Here is a 19,654-nt window from a genome sequence, read left to right as displayed (position 1 = left end):
ATGTTCTGTTGCTGCTTTGACAAACGAATTTCCCCGTCTGTGGAACATTGAAGGGTTTTCTGATTCTGATTTAACTGTGGCTCATTGGAGAGATTGGTGGTTCGATCCCCATCTCCCCCGGTCCACATGTCGAAGTGTCCTTGGGCAAGACACTGAACCCCGAATTGCTCCCCGTGCTGTGCATGGGTGTGTAAATGTGGTGTGAATGGTTAGATCAGATGGTCTGTAGATGTCCACTGCCATCAGTGTGACTGTCAGTGTGAATGGATGAATGTGACAAACACTGTGAAAGAGCCTTGAGTAGTCAGATGACTAGAAAGGTGCTTTATGAGAACAAGACCAAGACCACTATAAATATTTCATCATACGTTAAATGCAACAGTAGACGAGCAGTGAAGACTAAAACAGGACTAACAGGACAAACCTGGGTGTGTAAAATATGTGAAATATGTGAAGGAATTGTCTGTTAAAGGCAATTTAACCATTTGTGATTCACATAAAACATTTGAAGCATGGTCTAAAAAGACATTTAGATCAAATTAAAAAAAAGATGTATTGATGAGTAAATGCAACTTGAGGCTTATGAGTTTATAATTCAGTCTGTGAATAAAATAATTAAATGTAGTGAAGTGAAATGTAAAGTGTTTGCAGAGGTGGAGGAAGTACTGAGACATTTTAAATTGTAAATAATTAATATATTGTAATAAATATTGTAAAAATACTAAAAAAGTGGAACATTTATATGCCCGTCTTTTTATTTATACTGGATTATAATTATTGACGCATCTTCATCACTTTAATGCTGCAGCTAATTATAAATACTTCCTATATTTATGGGTAGCTTAACCTATAATAACACATCATATTAATTCATTCATTTTGTATTTTTGTGTCTGCGTAGTAAGCGTCCAAAATAAATCTAGTGGAGTCAAAAGCACCAAACAGCAAAACTGCACTTGAGTCAATGTAATTCATATTTTCCACCACTGCTTAAATCATAATGCACCATAATATTGTGCGTCTTGTTGTTTTCACGTTGCACCACATTCCTCCCCAGATCCCAGATCAGAATACAGTCCAGATAATCTTTGAGCTGCTCCGGCCCCAGAGTGTGTGTGAGTGTGAAACGGTGTGTAATCCTGAAAGAGCGCTAACAGGACAAGCACCCCCCCACCCCCCCCCCCCCCCACCCCCCTAAACAGCCCCGTGGACACATGAATACCTGTGTGTGACAGGTTTGCACCACTGGGGCCTCGTCCTCCAGCTCTGGTGCAGGCTCTGTGATCTCCGGGGAGCCATCTGATGTCCGGCTGCAGATTAGTGGAGCTTTACAGGGGCCACCATGTCGCCTCTGCAGGCTCACAGACTGAAATAGCAGCGGTGCAGCTCAACGTAAAGCTCCAGTGCTGTCCCTGTGCAGAGAGGGGAGGCTGTAAAACGACTAAAATAGGACCGTTTCTGATCAACAACACTGACACGAGCAGCTTTTAAACATTTCATCTGTCCAAATTTAAACTGTGCACGGATATGAAAGTGTTTGAGGTAACGAGCGCTGAGTGACTGAGTGAGTAAAGGTCTCAGCATCCTCAGTCAATAATACAAATAATTAAATACTAGTAATACAATATCTACTATTACACCTGATCCAGCTAGTGGCCAAAATGCATACTAAAGTGCACTCTTGGGACCTTAAACGTGTGCTAAAGTGCCCTCTAGGACGCAAAACGTGTACTTAAGTGCCCCCTGAGAGGCAAAAACATGAGCTAAAGTGCCCTCTAGGAGCCAGAACGCATGCTAAAGTGCTCTTTAGGAGCCAAAACGCGTGCTAAAGTGCCCTCTAGGAGCCAAAACACTTGCTAAAGTGCCCTCTAGGAGCCAAAACGTGTGCTAAAGTGCCCTCTAGGAGACAAAAATTGTGCTAAAGTGTCCTCTGGAAGCCAAAACATGTGCTTAAGTGCCCTCTAGGAGCATAAACATGTGCTAAAGTGTCCTCTAGGAAACCAAAACATGAGCTAAAGTGCCCTCTAGGAAACCAAAACGTGTGCTAAAGTGTCCTCTAGGAGCCAAAACGTGTGCTAAAGTGCCCCCTAGGAAACCAAAACATGTGCTAAAGTGCCCTCTAGGAAACCAAAACATGTGCTAAAGTGCCCTCTAGGAGGCAAAAATTGTGCTAAAGTGTCCTCTAGGAGCCAAAATGTGCGCTAAAGTGCCCTCTAGGAAACCAAAACATGTGCTAAAGTGCCCTCTAGGAAACCAAACATGTGCTAAAGTGCCCTCTAGGAAACCAAACATGTGCTAAAGTGCCCTCTAGGAAACCAAACATGTGCTAAAGTGCCCTCTAGGAAACCAAAACGTGTGCTAAAGTGCCCCCTAGGAGCCAAAACATGTGCTAAAGTGATGAGGATGCGCTATTTGTGCCCTTTTTTGACCTTTTCGCCCGTGCCCTTCAAAAAGTCTGTGCACGCCACTGGATCCAGCAGCTTGTAAGACTCCTATTTACTCTCTGATCAGAATCAGAAATACTTTAATAATCCCAGGGAGACATTGATTTAGTTTCAAACTCCAGCTGTACAAACAACATATTTAACAACAACAATAATATACATATTTGTCAAAACTTAGTGGGCTACAACTACTAGTTTTGCTACTGCAACATCACCTAAAAGAATAGTTCAACATTTCTGTTTGTTTACATTAATAAAAATGTATTTTTGTCATCTTAGCTGGTTCAGTTGATCATAGTTTAATATTTTGGGGCATGTAATAGTTCCTGAAGCTAAAATTAAATCTTTATTTGTTATTTTAAAAGCTACAAACGAACAAAACTAATCATATTATTCTCCGCCATTTTCCTTTTTGTCAGAAGTCTCTGTGTGCCGTTTGCGGTTGCTGTAGCAACGTGTAAACTCTGGCGTTGCCTAGGAACGGGCTAACGTTCCAGGGGCAGTTGTTAGCTCCGCTTAGCTAGCTCCAAATCTCGTTTTAAAATAATAGAGACAACAAAACGAACCTGGGATTAAAGAAGAAGTTTGAACGGTGACAGTGAACCCGTTTCTCACCGTGTCACCGGCGCCATGGCGGAGCAAAGAGGGAATGAAGAACGGGAGAGGAAAGAAGATGAAGACACGGAGCTACAACCAGGCGGAGAGACAGAAGAACAGCCGCCCGAGGGCGACAGAGAGCCGGGCAGAGGAGGACGCGAGTTCCCGGCTCAAGGGCACACCTCAGGTGAGTCCAGTTTGACCCCAGGTGAGTCCAGTTTGACCCCAGGTGAGTCCAGTTTGACTTCAGGTGAGTCCAGTTTGACCACAGGTGAGTCCAGTTTGACCCCAGGTGAGTCCAGTTTGACCTTAGATGAGTCCAGTTTGACTTTAAATGAGTCCACTTTGACTTCAGGTGAGTCCAGTTTGACTTCAGGTCCGGTTTGACCGCAGGTCCAGTTTGACCACAGGTGAGTCCAGTTTGACTTCAGGTCCAGTTTGACCACAGGTGAGTCCAGTTTGACTTCAGCTCCAGTTTGACTTCAGGTCCAGTTTGACTACAAATTAGTCCAGTTTGACTTCAGGTCCAGTTTGAGTATAAGTAAGTCCAGTTTGACCTCTGGTGAGTCCAGTTTGACCCCAGGAGGGTCCAGTTTGACCTCAGGTGAGTCCAGTTTAACCCCAGGAGGGTCCAGTTTGACTTCAGGTGAGTCCAGTTTGACCTCAGGTGAGTCCAGTTTAACCCCAGGAGGGTCCAGTTTGACCTTAGATCCTGATTGACTTAAGGTGATTCCAATTTGACCACAGGTGAGTGCACAGGTGAGTCCAGTTTGACTTCAGGTGAGTCCAGTTTGACTTCAGTTGAGTCCAGTTTGACCACAGGTGAGTCCAGTTTGACATCAGTTGAGTCCAGTTTGACCTCAGGTGAGTCCAGTTTGACATCAGTTGAGTCCAGTTTGACCACAGGTGAGTTCAGTTTGACATCAGTTGAGTCCAGTTTGACCACAGGTGAGTTCAGTTTGACTTCAGTTGAGTCCAGTTTGACCACAGGTGAGTCCAGTTTGACTTCAGGTCCAGTTTGACTTTAAATGAGTCCAGTCCAGTTTGACCTCAGGTCCAGTTTGAACTCAGGTCCGGTTTGACTTTAAATTATTCCAGTTTGACCTTAGATGAGTCCAGTTTGACTACAGGTGAGTCCAGTTTGACTTTAAATAAGTCCAGTTTGACTTTAAATGAGTCCAGTTTGACTTCAGGTGAGTCCAGTTTGACCACAGGTGAGTGCAGTTTGACCACAGGTGAGTGCAGTTTGACCACAGGTGAGTGCAGTTTGACCACAGGTGAGTGCAGTTTGACCACAGGTGAGTCCAGTTTGACTACAAATTAGTCCACATTGACCACAGGTGAGTCCAGTTTGACTACAAATTAGTCCACATTGACCACAGGTGAGTCCAGTTTGACTACAAATTAGTCCACATTGACCACAGGTGAGTCCAGTTTGACTTCAGCTCCAGTTTGACCACAGGTGAGTCCAGTTTGACTTCAGGTCCAGTTTGACTACAAATTAGTCCAGTTTGACTTCAGGTCCAGTTTGAGTATAAGTAAGTCCAGTTTGACCTCAGGTGAGTCCAGTTTGACCCCAGGAGGGTCCAGTTTGACTACAGGTGAGTCCAGTTTGACTTCAGGTCCAGTTTGACCACAGGTGAGTCCAGTTTGACCTCAGGTGAGTCCAGTTTGACCACAGGTGAGTCCAGTTTGACTTTAAATTAGTCCAGTTATACTTCAGGTCCAGTTTGAGTATAAGTAAGTCAGGTTAGACCACAAGTGAGTCCAGTTTGACCATAGTTGAGTCCACAGGTGAGTCCAGTTTGACTTCAAGTCCAGTTTCATTTCAGGTCCAGTTTGAGTATAAATGAGTCCAGTTTGACTTCAGGTGAGTCCAGTTTGACCTCAGGTGAGTCCAGTTTGACCTCAGGTGAGTCCAGTTTGAACACAGGTCCAGTTTGACCTCAGGTGAGTCCAGTTTGACCTCAGGTGAGTCCAGTTTGACTTCAGGTCCAGTTTGACCTCAGGTCCAGTATGGACACAGGTGAGACCTTGACAATATTATAAATCAACTTATAAATATTTAAATGTTCCAAGTATCAAACCATTTATTTCAGATTTAAAGGTACATTCAGTTGAATAATGTTATTTTTAAAATGATTATATCAAGTCTAGAGTTTGACGGTAATAAATACTGATTGATATTCAGATTTGATCTTTCTGGACTGTGTAGATGAGCTGGAGACTGTGGAGGAAGCTGAAACTCAGGCGGATCTGCCCGCCGATGATGACGATGATGATGATGGTGATGATGATGAGCAGCTTGAAGAACCTCAGAGAAAAGAAAATGTTAGAAACTCTACGGCAACAGGTAGAAAAATATCTATTAACTGCACCCTAACTGATCTTAAACATCCTGAATCTGCCACCACTCATCTGCAAATGTTTCAAATCTGAATATTTATGTTCCCATAAAACCACATCACCCTAACAACAATCATTCATTCATCTTCAACAACTTGTCCCTGTCGGGGTCGCGGGGGGGCTGGTTCAGATCCCAGCTGACATCGGGCGTGAGGCGGGGTCCACCCTGGACAGGACGCCAGTCTATCACAGGACACATAGAGACGAACAGAGACAGACAACCATTCACACCTACGGGTGATTTAGAGTCATCAATGAACCGAACACCTGCACGTCTTTGGACTGTGGGAGGAAACCGGAGAACCCGGAGAAAACCCACGCAGACACGGGGACAACATGCAAACTCCACACAGCCGGGATGCGAACCAGGAACCCTCTTGTTGTGTGGCGACAGTGCTGACCGACACTCCAACGTGTCGCCCTACCCTAACAATAATAATAGATTTAACTTTTAAAGCGCCTTTCAAGGGACCCGAGGACGCTTTAAATATATGATGGTAGAAACAGACATGACCCAAAGAACCAGGTCCAGGTCCAAGCGTGTGAAACGTCTTTCCTCAGGAGGGGGTCTGGAGTCTCCCTTAAAGAGAGGGGGAGAAGTTCAGCATCCGTGAGGAACTCGGAGTAGAGCCGCTGCTCCTTTGCGTTGAAAGGAGCCAGTTGAGGTGGTTCAGGATCATCTGGTAAGGATGAACCCTGGGCGCCTCCCTAGGGAGGTGTTCCAGGCACGTCCAGCTGGGAGGAGGCCTCGGGGAAGACCCAGGACCAGGTGGAGAGATTAGATCTCCACACTGGCCTGGGAACGCCTCAGGATCCCCCAGTTAGAGCTGGTTAATGTGGCCCGGGAAAGGGAAGTCTGGGGTCCCCTGCTGGAGCTGCTGCCCCCGAGACCCGACCCCGGATAAGAGGCTGAAGATGAGATGAGATGTTAAAATAAGAAACTAATATGGAATCTAATACAAGTAGGGTAAGTGTTGTGTGCAGTATATGTGATTAAAATAAAGATATTGACGCAAAACAAACAATACAAAAACAATGTAAAAACTGGGACATAAAAGACTGAAAGTAAAGATAACGTCTCAGTCATCAGAGTTTTATGTTTGCGATGCAGCCTGATGGAGTTCATTTGGTTTATCTTCCCAATGAAACTCTGTTGATTTCTACAAGATAGTTCAGACTTCGGCTCCCCGACACTGATCTGTGACACTGTGACACATTTCCCAAATCTGAATTAGTCTCGGATCACTCAGTTTAATTTAAAGGTTGTGATAAAGCAGGGAAGCAGGAAATAAACACACCGTAACAAATGAATGCGGATCATATTCACGTATTCTGGGATTAGCAGAATAATGGAAAGATTTGCAGGTGAAGTGTGTTAAAGTACCTACGCTGTGCTGTATCTAGGCAACCAGACAGGAAGTACACAACATGAGGCTTGATATCAGGTCCTGTTAGCAAAGTAACAAAGAAACGGCGTTAAATAAACTTTCAGCTCTGAGGATTTACGATGAATAAGTCGCTTGTTGTTGAGAATTTAACAGAAAAATGATACAATCCATAACAATGATGCTGCTAAACCCACTTTATAAGCAATGTAATAACACAGCAAGAGGGTTTCTGGTTTGAATCCCAGCTGGGGCCCTTCTGTGTGGAGTTTGCATGTTGTCCCCGTGTCTGCGTGGGTTTTCTCCGGGTTCTCCGGTTTCCTCCCACAGTCCAAAGACGTGCAGGTGTTGGGTTCATTGATGACTCTAAATCACCCGTAGGTGTGAATGGTTGTCTGTCTCTGTTCGTCTCTATGTGTCCTGTGATAGACTGGCGTCCTGTCCAGGGTTTACCCCGCCTCACGCCCGATGTCAGCTGGGATCGGCTCCAGCCCCCCCGCGACCCGACAGGGACAAGCGGTTATGAATGAAGGTTGATGAATAAATAATTAAAGAAATGACAGAGTTCAGAGGTAACCCAGTCTGACTGAACGTGTCTATGTTGTTGCAGTGAAGGTGGTGCTGGTGCCAGAGGGTCACGTGATGACCGTGGCCTTCGCCATCGGCCTCAGCATTCGGGAACTGAAGCTTCACCTCGCCGCCGAGCTCAGAGTTCCTGCTGAGGTGCTGCAGATCTCTCTGGATGGTACGTCTGTTTCTAACAAACGCTGGTCTGAGTCTTAGGAGCGACGTTCTGGTTCCTTTGACCAGTGTGAGTGCAACATTACCGCACCTAGGAGCGGCACGCTAGCCGTCCACGGCCCGTTTGGGAGAGGTGGGCTTTTGTAAAGCACGTTTGCACGTGTACGACCACGAGCGTGCGCACGTGTACGAGCACGAGGCCTACGGCGGTTCTGAGGTCATTTCCTGTGCGCCTGTTGGGACGTAGAAAAAAGAAGGAGGGACCATGCGCGGACATTTAAAACAATGGCGGTGAAAGGTTCACGTTGGTGTGATGCGGAGGTGGAGTGTTTACTGCAGATTTGGTTGATGAAAAGATTCAAAAACAGTCGACAAGACGCACAAAAACTCTGAGGTCTACGGAAAGATCTGGAAACAAAGCCACGCATCGCCATGACGTCATCAATGCGTGTGACTCACCTCCCTCCTCATGTGTAAATCAAAGCGATGGGTGTGTGTTTCAGGCAGAGAGGTGGAGGAGCAGCGGAGCCTGATGGAGCTCGGCGTGCAGCCTCACAGCTCCACCCGGATGGAGATGAGCTCAGCCGACCCGACAGCCCACCCACTCCGCCCGCTCCGACCCCCAGAGCACGACAACATGCCGGACGTCATCACCGTCAGGGTCCAAACAGGTGTGTGTGTGTGTGTGTGTGTTTCACGTTCAAACACAGCAGCTGAAATTATTCCAAGTTGTAAATGAAGGATGAAATTATTTGCAAAGCTGATTTCACAACATTTTTTGCACATTCGTGTGTTTTCGGACACACACTCGGCGACAGACGGACAGACTTCCTCCCTCTGTCAAACGTCTCTCTCTGACTTCCAGATGAGGACGAGTTCCAGGAGGTGGTGGTTGAGATCGAGCGACCCCCCCAGAAGAAGAGCTTCCTCGGCGGCTACAGACACCAGCTAACAGGGGCCGAGTACCACCACGCTGCCGTCCAGACACGGCCCAAGAGGAGACCCGACAGAGGAGCGGTGGTCTTCAGCCGCGACACACAGGTGCAGTCCAGAGCTTCAACACAAAGTGACGCACCTCAGTCTTCACGGGGGGTGATACGTTTGTTTGCAGACATTATTTAAAACAGCATCTCATCTCAGCCTCTTATCCGGGGTCGGGTCGCGGGGGCAGCAGCTCCAGCAGGGGACCCCAAACTTCCCTTTCCTGGGCCACATTAACCAGCTCTAACTGGGGGATCCTGAGGCGTTCCCAGGCCAGTGTGGAGATCTAATCTCTCCACCTGGTCCTGGGTCTTCCCCGAGGCCTCGTTCCAGCTGGACGTGCCTGGAACACCTCCCTAGGGAGGCGCCCAGGGTTCATCCTTACCAGATGATCCTGAACCACCTCAACTGGCTCCTTTCAACGCAAAGGAGCAGCGGCTCTACTCCGAGTTCCTCACGGATGCTGAACTTCTCCCCCTCTCTCTAAGGGAGACTCCAGACCCCCTCCTGAGGAAACACATTTCACACGCTTGTGCCCACGACCTGGTTCTTTGGGTCCTGACCTGGACCTGGTTCTTTGGGTCCTGACCCAGCTTTCATGACCACAGGTGAGGGTAGGAACCAGGACTGAGCGGTAGATCCAGAGCTTTGCCTTCCTCAACTCTCTTTTCGTCACAACGGTGCGGTAGAGCGACTGCAGCTCCGCCCCTGCTGCTCCGATTCTCCGGCCAAACTCACGCTCCATCGTCCCCTGGTGGTGAGGGTAGGAACCAAGATTATATGCTATAACAGCATACAAAATAATAATATATATAGATGATTAAAAGCTCATTTCAAACGCACAAAACCACACAGCTGGACGGGGTTTGCTGCATTTAAAGGTCACTCATTACTGCAAAACAGCGTTTTCTCATCCAGCCATGAGACAGAACAGGACTTCGAGTGCAAATGAAACAATCTAATTACAGAGAGAGAGAGTAAATGAGCTCCTGGAACAAGAAGACGGAAGACAAATGGTCACAATGACACCTCTGCGCTGAGCATCGCATTTAATGAGTATGTGATCTGCATACATTTATCCACATAAAGCAAAGAAACACACAGAAATACTGAACTAACGCTTCTTTCCACATCGCTGCTGATCATTTTCCAGGTCATGCATCACTTTTGAGATTGATTTCTTCTCTTCCTTTCATTCTCGTTCCTTTGAAACTCAACTTGCAGAGACTTGAAACTTCCATCAAAGAGAGATCCCATCACACTGGATTTTCTGCCGCTTTTATCTCTGTATATTTTCTCTGTCGAAATGAACGTCTGGAACTTTTGTTGCTTCCTGAGTAAAAAAAACCCAAGTCAGACAGAGATAGCAGCGCTCCAAAGAGAGGATGTTCAGCGTTTCTTCGTGTTTTTAAAAAATTGAAAACCGAATGAGCCCTGTCCCCAAGTGAAGGAGTTCAAGTACCTCGGGATCTTGTTCACGAGTGAGGGGACGATGGAGCGTGAGTTTGGCCTGAGAATCGGAGCAGCGGGGGCGGAGCTGCAGTCGCTCTACAACACCGTTGTGACCAAAAGAGAGCTGAGGAAGACAAAGCTCTGGATCTACCGCTCAGTCCTGGTTCCTACCCTCACCTGTGGTCATGAAAGCTGGGTCAGGACCCAAAGAACCAGGTCCAGGTCCAAGCGTGTGAAATGTGTTTCCTCAGGAGGGGGTCTGGAGTCTCCCTTAGAGAGAGGGGGAGAAGTTCAGCATCCGTGAGGAACTCGGAGTAGAGCCGCTGCTCCTTTGCGTTGAAAGGAGCCAGTTGAGGTGGTTCAGGATCACCTGGTAAGGATGAACCCTGGGCGCCTCCCTAGGGAGGTGTTCCAGGCACGTCCAGCTGGGAGGAGGCCTCGGGGAAGACCCAGGACCAGGTGGAGAGATTAGATCTCCACACTGGCCTGGGAACGCCTCAGGATCCCCCAGTTAGAGCTGGTTAATGTGGCCCAGGAAAGGGAAGTTTGGGGTCCCCTGCTGGAGCTGCTGCCCCCGAGACCCGACCCCGACAAGAGGCTGAAGATAAGATGAGATGACTTCTTAGGGAGAATCTACATGATCAGTTTGGAGGCTGTACCTCTGCACTGCTGTTGAATTGTGTTACATTGAGAGGTTTTTGTCTGCCCTGTTTAAACTAGTGAGGCTGGACAACACATGTCAGTGTAACGCAGTTCAACAGCAGCAGAAACCTCCAAAAAGACCAGGATTCACTGTATTACGGGGCTTGACACACAGAAAACTGAGTGTAAATCTGTTTAACTTGATGCTGCTTGTGTTGTTGTGTGTGTATATATATATATATATATACAACAACACAAGTGTTTTTGTGTGTGTGGTTGTGTGTGTGTGTGTCTGCGCCCTCATCAGTTGGAGAGTATGACATGACATACACCAATGACGGCGGTTGGCTCATTACAGATGTGAATACCTGAAGACACACACCGCTGCTGTAATGAGACCGCCGTGTGTGTGTGTGTGTGTGTGTGTGTGTGTGTGTGTGTGTGGGGCTCTGTGGTGTCGTTGGTGATGAGAGGACCTGCTGCCCCTCACTAAAGACTGTTTACTCACCACAGGATTGCAGCCTGATGGCCTCATTATTCCTTCTTTCTTCCCACCTCTTGTTTCAGCACATCCTATCTTCATCATCTCAGGATGTCATAGGAATCTAAGTTTATAACAAGGAATCTCCACGAGCCCTTCCGCTTTATTAAAACTGTTTTTCTGGACATTAACAGGCGTGGAAACAGTTCACAGAGCATCCGTCTTTTAGATTTCCTTGTCAAAAATGTTGTATTTCACGTTGTTTTCTTGTGGATCTTAGAGGATCTGTTGATATGAACCAGATGTGCAGACGTTATGCAGAGCACAGGTAGAGAGGGCTGATGACATCCAGCCTTTAAAAACCAACAGCTGATGATGAACGTATCCATGGTTTATAGATATAAATGATCCTGGCAAATTCAAATTAAAGCCAAAACCCTAAATGTCTTTTTTTTTGTTTGTTTGTTTTAATTTGAATGGCCCGGATCATTTATAGCTATAAACCACAGATACTTTCATCATTTTCATTCAAAAAAACATGAATGTCGGCGACACAGAGGTGTGGTGGTTAGCACTGTTGCCTCACAGCGAGAGGGTTCCTGGTTGGAATCCCGGCTGAATTGAATGAATTGAAAGGAGCCAGTTGAGGTGGTTCAGGATCATCTGGTAAGGATGAACCCTGGGCGCCTCCCTAGGGAGGTGTTCCAGGCACGTCCAGCTGGGAGGAGGCCTCGGGGAAGACCCAGGACCAGGTGGAGAGATTAGATCTCCACACTGGCCTGGGAACGCCTCAGGATCCCCCAGTTAGAGCTGGTTAATGTGGCCCACGAAAGGGAAGTTTGGGGTCCCCTGCTAAAGCTGCTGCCCCCGCGACCTGATCCTGGATAGGAGGCTGAAGATGAGATGAGAAGGTGTAAGAACCCTGGGCGTCATTGTGTTGCGTCTCTGTCCGCCTGACTTCCATCAGTGTGCGCTGACCCTCTCCATGAGGAAGTGAATGCAACTAGTTGCTCCTCATGTCTGTGGTGTTGGAGCTGAAGTGTATTATACTGTTGCTTATATAATCAGTGTCTCAGTTAAACGAGGTTTAAATATGTGTGCTGTCCTTTTGGACTCTCTGAGATGGTTCCAGACATTTAAAGGTCATGGATAATTAAAGGTTTGACCGAGGGCACTCGAGCATCATCAATCTCTGTCAGGAGGCGGGAAAAGGTAAAAATGTTACTTCAGTGGACCTCAATCAACAGCCCGATGTCCTGTGACCTCGGCTGTGGCCTAGAGATGTTCACAGCCGCCCTGCTTCCCTTCATCACACACCTCATCCATATCTGTGTGTGGGGCCGGACGCAGGCCCCTCCTCAGGCCCCTCCTCAGGCCCCTCCTCAGGCCCCTCCTCAGGCCCCTCCTCAGGCCCCTCCTCATCACAAAACCTTCATATTTGCAGTTTTCGCTCGTGTGAATTCAACATCAGCTGCCTTTAGTGGACGTGAGTTCAGCTCATTCCTTACAGAGATGAGTGTGGGAAATAACCAGGGGTTTCCTTCTTTCTTTGTAAGTGTTTCTAAGGGCGCACTCCCACTGTGCGTCCGTCCCGTGCCCCGTGCTTTAGGGTCCTTGTCCCCCCCTCCAGGCCCGTTTGTACTCACACTACCTGGGCCTCGGAGATTGCTTCTTGCTGCCTATACGTCATCACGCCGTAACACGTCACACGCATTGATGACGTCATGGCGATGCGTGGCTTTGTTTCCAGATCTTTCCGTAGACCTCGGAGTTTTTGTGCGTCTTGTCGACTGTTTTTGAATCTTTTCATCGACCAAATCTGCAGTAAACACTCCACCTCCGCATCACACCAACGTGAACCTTTCGCCGCCATTGTTTGAAATGTCCGCGCATGGTCCCTCCTTCTTTTTTCTACGTCCCAACAGGCGCACAGGAAATGACCTCAGAGCCGCCGTAGGCCTCATGCTCGTGCTCGTACACGTGCGCACGGTCGTGCTCGTACATGTGCAAACGTGCTTTACAAAAGCCCAAATCTCTCAGACGGGCCATGGACGGTCAGCTGGCCGCAGTTATGCGTGGAGCGGTTGCACTCACACTGGTCAAACGCACTAGGCTTGACCCGAAAAACGGTTTTGGCGCGGTGCAGAAGGACAGTGTGAGTGCGCCCTTAGTCTATGATGTAAATCCTTGGTTCTTGTATGATGATTAACACAACAGTCGACCTGTGAATGAGTGCTGGGGGGGTTGCAGAGAGAAGTCACATGGAGGTCTTTGCAAATTTGGTGGTCGTAAAACACTGATAACATCTTCTGGGGTCATAAACATTGGGTAATGTGTTTTGCTGCTTTGTTACTGTGATGACCTTGTGTTTGTAAGGTGCTGTGATGTGACTGTGTATGTGCTGAAGCTACTTGGAGAGAGCCAGAGAACATTTGGGACCCGGTTGGGGAGCGTCTCTTCTGTCTGCACGCAGCTGAGTAAAGACATGATTTGAGAAACACTGAGGACTCCGGAGAATTTCTTTTACATGAGCAACCAACGGAAATCTCAACGAAAAAGTGTATTATTATTAACGTAATGACCCAGGACCAGGTGGAGAGATTAGATCTCCACACTGGCCTGGGAACGCCTCAGGATCCCCCAGTTAGAGCTGGTTAATGTGGCCCGGGAAAGGGAAGTTTGGGGTCCCCTGTTAAAGCTGCTGCCCCTGAGACCCGACCCCGGGTTAGTGGTTGAAGATGAGATGAGATGATAGAAAAATGTCCATGTTCAGTCTCCTTCTCTGTGTCTCCGTCTCTGTCAGACAGTCGAGCTGAAGTCTCAGGTCCAGCAGTGTCCCGTCAACGTCTCCACTCAGATGACCGGGATCGGCTGCTACGTCTCCTGTGTGAACGACAAGCTGGTCGCCCCCGGCAACTATGTCACCGCGGACGAGTATCATGACAGGAGGCTGCGAGCTGTGAGTGAACACTGAGTTTGCTATTAGTGATTATAGTGAAGGAAGTCTCTTCCAGGCACGTCCAGCTGGGAGGAGGCCTCGGGGAAGACCCAAGACCAGGTGGAGAGATTAGATCTCCACACTGGTCCTGAGAACTCCTCAGGATCCCCCAGTTAGAGCTGGTTAATGTGGCCCAGGAAAGGGAAGTTTGGGGTCCCCTGCTGGAGCTTCTGCCCCTGCGACCCGACCCCGGATAAGAGGCTGAAGATGAGATGAGATGTAGTAAATGCACCACCAAGGATTATATGCAGCCCCTGTTGTTTCTCTCTTCTTCTGTGATGACCTGCCTTCCTCCTCTCTTGTCACCCGCTCAGGCGATCCGTCTGCAGACGTTTGCTCGGCGCTGGTTGGCCCAGCAGGAGGTGGACCGGCTGAAAAAGGATCGGGACCGGCGGCTGGCCTGGCTGGAGATGCAGGAGAAGAGGAGAGAGGAGGAGAAGGAGGAGCAGCTGAGAGACCGCCGCCACCGCTGGATGAACCCGCAGAGGAAGGAGGACTTCAACCTGCTGTACCAAGCTTTAGAGAGTAGGCTGAGGCGGGCGGGGGGACGCTGTGTTTGAGGAGGGGATGCTGACGAGTCACATGTGTAAACTGTGTGTGTTCCAGAGTGGAGGCGTGAGGAGGAGCAGCAGATCAACTCGTCCCTGAGAGGAGCGGAGAGGAAAGCAGCTCTCTGCTTGCTGCTGGAGCAGGAGACTCAGTTCATCGCCACCATCGGACGCCACTGTATTGCCGTCCAGAACAACAACTATGACAAAACCATAAGGAGCTTCCTGGATAAGGTCAGAGGTCACCGCTCATCCTCCGTTCCCACATCCCAGCTCCCTCCCTTACAGTTTTATGTGCAGCTAGATACCTACTTTAAAATAATCACATTAAAAACAAATTTTCAGTATTTTCGTCAGAACAGGAAACTTCTGCTCAATCATAGACAAAAGAGTTTGTTCCAGTAAGTTTGTATAGAAGTCAAGAAGAGTCAAGACGATTTAGCAGAGTTATGTTTTGAGAGAGAGAGAGAGAGAGAGATCTCAGGCCACTGCACCCAGGAAAAATAGATGCAAAATGACTAAAGAAATCAGATGCAAATCACCAAAAACAGATATAAAATGACTGAAAACAGATGTAAAATGACTGTAAATAGATGTAAAATGGCTGAAAATAGGTGTAAAATGACTAAAGAAGGACGTCAAATGACTGAAAACAGATGTAAAATGGCTGAAAATAGGTGTAAAACGACTAAAAAAGGATGTAAAACGGCTGAAAATAGATGTAAAACGGCTGAAAATAGATGTAAAACGGCTGAAAATAGATGTAAAATGACTGAAAATAGATGTAAATGACTAAAGAAAGATGTAAAATGGCTGAAAACAGACTGAAAATAGATGTAAAATGGCTGAAAATATATGTAAATGACTAAAGAAAGATGTAAAATGACTGAAACAGATGTAAAACGGCTGAAAATAGATATAAAACGGATGAAAATAGATGTAAAATGACTGAAAACAGATGTAAAATGACTGAAAACAGATGTAAAATGGCTGAAAATAGATGTAAAATGACTGAAAATAGATGTAAATGACTGAAATTAGATGTAAAATGACTGAAAACAGATGTAAAATGGCTGAAAATAGATGTAAAATGACTGAAAATAGATGTAAAATGACTGAAAATAGATGTAAAATGGCTGAAAATAGATGTAAAATGGCTGAAAATAGATAAAATGCTCTTAGCTTCTGTGTATGGGGTGCCTGCTCTAACCACTGAGCACCTCATATTTAGTTTTTGAATGATCAGTTTGTGTGTGAACTGGGTAACAGTTTGAGCACCTGAGGTTATGTAAGTAGCTTCAGTAGGCAGGTAGTGGACCAGCATGCACCTGGGTGGACCTGTGATTTCTCACTAGAGCTAGAGAGGTAGCGGCTGCCGCTTTGCTTTCTTGTTCATGGACGATAAATCATACACAAACCCACAGTGCATCAGTGACCGTGATTTAAGGGGCGGCTGGTGGCACAGTGGTAAGAACAGTCACCCCATGTAAAGAGGCTGAAGCTCCTCGAGGCAGAGGCCGGGGGTTCAACTCTGACCTGCGGTCCTTTGCTGCATGTCTCCCCCTCTCTCTCTCACCCCATTTCATGTCTGTCCTTTATAATAAAGGCTTGAAAAACTGCCCAAAAAAAGTTAGATTTGAGTTTGCTTTTGCAGACAAATGGCCAATACAGGTATTACTCAAGGTAGCGTCAGCAGCAGTACTAACAGTGTGGCGTGTGTGTGTGTGTGTGTGTGTCAGTCTGCGGCTCCTCATCGGTGGCGAGCAGCAGACGGTCGACTGATGGAGATGGACAGGCAGCACACCATCAGAGCCAGAGAGCTGCGAGATCTGTACACCGACATCAGTCTGTCCACCGTCAGCCAGGAGAAGAGACTCGACGTCCTCATGACACTCAAACACACTGTCATGGTACCACACACACACATACACACACACATACACACACACACACACACACACACACACACACACACACATTTGTGCAATGAATGACAAAGATACTAATGCATTGTCTGTCCGTCACTACACTGCAGTTCTTGTTATGTGTCTGTGTTTGTTCGTGTGACAGGAGCATGAGTGTCAGCTGACCCGGGACATCGTGGATTTGATTGACAGGGAGGTGGACCTGATGCCTCGGGGGGTTAAGGAGGCCAATCTGGAGGGACTGAGGAGGAGGATCTCCACGCTGTTCCTCCAGTACATCAAAACCCCAGCGTTTAACCCTGAGGTGGCCAGGCTGCTGACGGTGAGCGACGTGCCCTGCTCATAAACTCTGAACACTCTCCGATATAAATCACATGACGACCATCTCCATCCCAGGTTCCCCAGAATCCCTCTCAGCTGACGAACAACATGCTCCTCTGCCGCGGCTGTCATCGCTACCTGAGCTCCGCTGACTTCAGCCCGTCTGCCAGCGCCCGTCTGAGCGGTCGCTGCCGGGACTGCACCGGGCTCGACAACATAGCCAGATCCCGCGATGACTTCTCCTGCTACAAGAACATCCTGAGGAGGCTGCGAGCTGACGAGCAGCGGCTCAACGAGGAAGCCAAGATTCCTTTCCTGCTGCAGGTGAGCCGCCCTTCAGTTTGACTGATCCTCGAGAGGATGCGTGTCGTGTCCTGTAATGGTTTAAGAGCGCAGAAGCCCTAACCCTGACATCTACACGTGCATCCTCTCAGGTGGAGGACGTACGGTACCTGGTGAAGGTGGTCTGGAGTACCCGCTCGGCCCTCAGCGCCAGCAGTGACCTCTACAACCTGGTGTTAGTCCGCTGGGAGCGTCACAGGGACTGGAGCCCCTGGAACTGCATCCTGCTGTCCAAAGAAGAGACCTCAGCTCACCTGGAGGTGGAAGACATCCAAAAGGTCTGTCCACGTAAACGTTTACACTCACTTCACACGGGTGGACCTCATCCCCACCTGGTTTTTAAATGTATCCAGATTATGACACGTGATCAAAGGCCTCACTGGTCACAATTGTTGTTGTTTAGAAAGAAACACTCTTGAAACACTATGAAAAAACGACTTTTCCAAGAACCCAAGAACTTTTAACGAACACAAAGATGAAATGACTGAAAATAGGTGTTAAATGATTAAAAGGAGATGCAAAATGACTGAAAATAGATGCAAAATGACCATAAAGAGATGCAAAATGACTGACAATAGATGCAGAACTGCCAAAAAGACATGTAAATGACTGAAAATAGATGTAAAAGGACTATAAAGGATGCGAAATCACCACAAATAGATTACAAATGATGTAAAATGACTGAATATAGATGCCAAATCACTGAAAATATATGTAAAAGGACTATAAAGGGCTGCATAATCACCACAAATAGATTCAAAATTATGTAAACTGACTACAAAAAGATGCAAAATAACAAAAAAATCGACAAAAAATTACCATGAGATGCAAAACCACCAAAAACAGATGCAAAACCACCAAATACAGATGCAAAATGACTGAAAATAGATTCAAAATGACCACAAAGGGATGCAAAATCACCACAAATAGATTCAAAAAGACGTAAACTCGCAACAAACAGATGCAAAATAACTACAAAATGGAGACGATTCACGAGACGGAAAATCACCAAACGAGGTGTAAAATTACCACAAAGGGACACAAAGATACTACATGTGGACTCTTTGAGTGTGTGTGTCATGTGTAGACAGGGTGGGGGGCCTCTTACATGTCTGCGCCCAGGGGCCCGTTGTGTCTGAGTCCGTCCATGACTAAATGTCTTTGTGCACAGAAGCGTTTTCAGGTTGTTTGTCCGGTCGAACCGTAAAAAGCTGGTAAAGTTTGGACTCCAGCTGTTACACAGACTGAGTCCCCCTCCTGTGTGTGTGTGTGTGTGTGTGTGTGTGTGTGTGTGCGCGTGTGTGTGTGTTCAGGCATATCAGGCGGCGTTCATCAACACGATCAAACAAAAACACACACTGGCTCGACGTCACTTCAACCAGATCCCCGTCATGGCCAAGTACCTGGACGCTAAGCCGTCCGCCGCCCTGGGCAACCAGCTTGTCTCCAAGTCCGTCACCATGGCGACAGGCAAGCACACCATCGACACTCCACCGACGGCCTCGGCTCGTTAAACAGAAACACCCCGTGGGTTTCTTGTCTGTCTCCTGTCACTGCTTCCTCCCTCGCTCACTTCAACACATTTAAAAGTGCTTTTGTGTGAAATCCAAAATAAAGTTCACGATAAAGTTCCTGGTTTTTGTTTGACTCGTGTAAACTCTGATGAGATGCTTTTATTTTGAAAGTAGGATGTAGTTACCTCTGCACAGAAAATCCTAAAATCCATTTGCCAAACTTTTTAATTGGGCATTTTCCAACTTCAGCTTCAATTATGCCTGAAGTCACTTTCACTACATTTGAATTTAATAATAAAATAATCTGAGTTACACCTGTAGTTGGTAAATGTCACATACATGAGTCCAGATTCTTTAAGGGCGCACTTACACTGTGCCTCCCGTACCGTGCCCAAACAGGTTTTACGGGTAAAGCCTGGTTCCTTTGACCAGTGTGAGTGAAACCGTACCGCACCTAGGAGCGGCACGCTTGCCGTCCACGGCCCGTCTGAGAGAGGTGGGCTTTAGTAAAGCACGTTTGCACATGTACGAGCACGAGTGTGTGCACGTGTACGAGCACGAGGCCTACGGCGGTTCTGACGTCATTTCCTGTGCGCCTGTTGGGACGTAGAAAAAAGAAGGAGGGACCATGCGCGGACATTTCAAACAATGGCGGTGAAAGGTTCACGTTGGTGTGATGCGGAGGTGGAGTGTTTACTGCAGATTTGGTCCATGAAAAGATTCAAAAACAGTCGACAAGACGCACAAAAACTCTGAGGTCTACGGAAAGATCTGGAAACAAAGCCACGCATCGCCATGACGTCATCAATGCGTGTGACGTGTTACGGCGTGATGACGTATAGGCAGCAAGAAGCATTCTCCGAGGCCCAGGTAGTGT

The 19,654-nt window shown here is 47.4% G+C and overlaps 1 protein-coding gene across 1 annotated transcript; it reads left to right on the top strand.

The window, feature by feature from the left end:
• Nucleotides 1-3,074: 3,074 nt before the first annotated feature.
• On the top strand, nt 3,075-18,777 carry iqub (IQ motif and ubiquitin domain containing; the record flags this gene model as incomplete). Its single annotated transcript, XM_083916374.1, has 13 exons — nt 3,075-3,228; nt 5,257-5,394; nt 7,443-7,577; nt 8,077-8,244; nt 8,439-8,614; nt 13,933-14,088; nt 14,442-14,652; nt 14,734-14,909; nt 16,415-16,585; nt 16,746-16,922; nt 16,997-17,245; nt 17,356-17,541; nt 18,577-18,777. The coding sequence occupies 13 exons, from the start codon at nt 3,075-3,077 to the stop codon at nt 18,775-18,777; spliced, it is 2,298 nt and encodes a 765-aa protein (XP_083772500.1).
• Between the last annotated feature and the right edge of the window lie 877 nt (nt 18,778-19,654).

This window comes from Echiichthys vipera (assembly GCF_963691815.1).
Source record: "Echiichthys vipera genome assembly, chromosome: 7".
Taxonomy (NCBI): domain Eukaryota; kingdom Metazoa; phylum Chordata; class Actinopteri; order Perciformes; family Trachinidae; genus Echiichthys; species Echiichthys vipera.
Note: the sequence above shows the minus strand (reverse complement) of the source record. Positions and strands in the feature narration are given on the sequence as shown.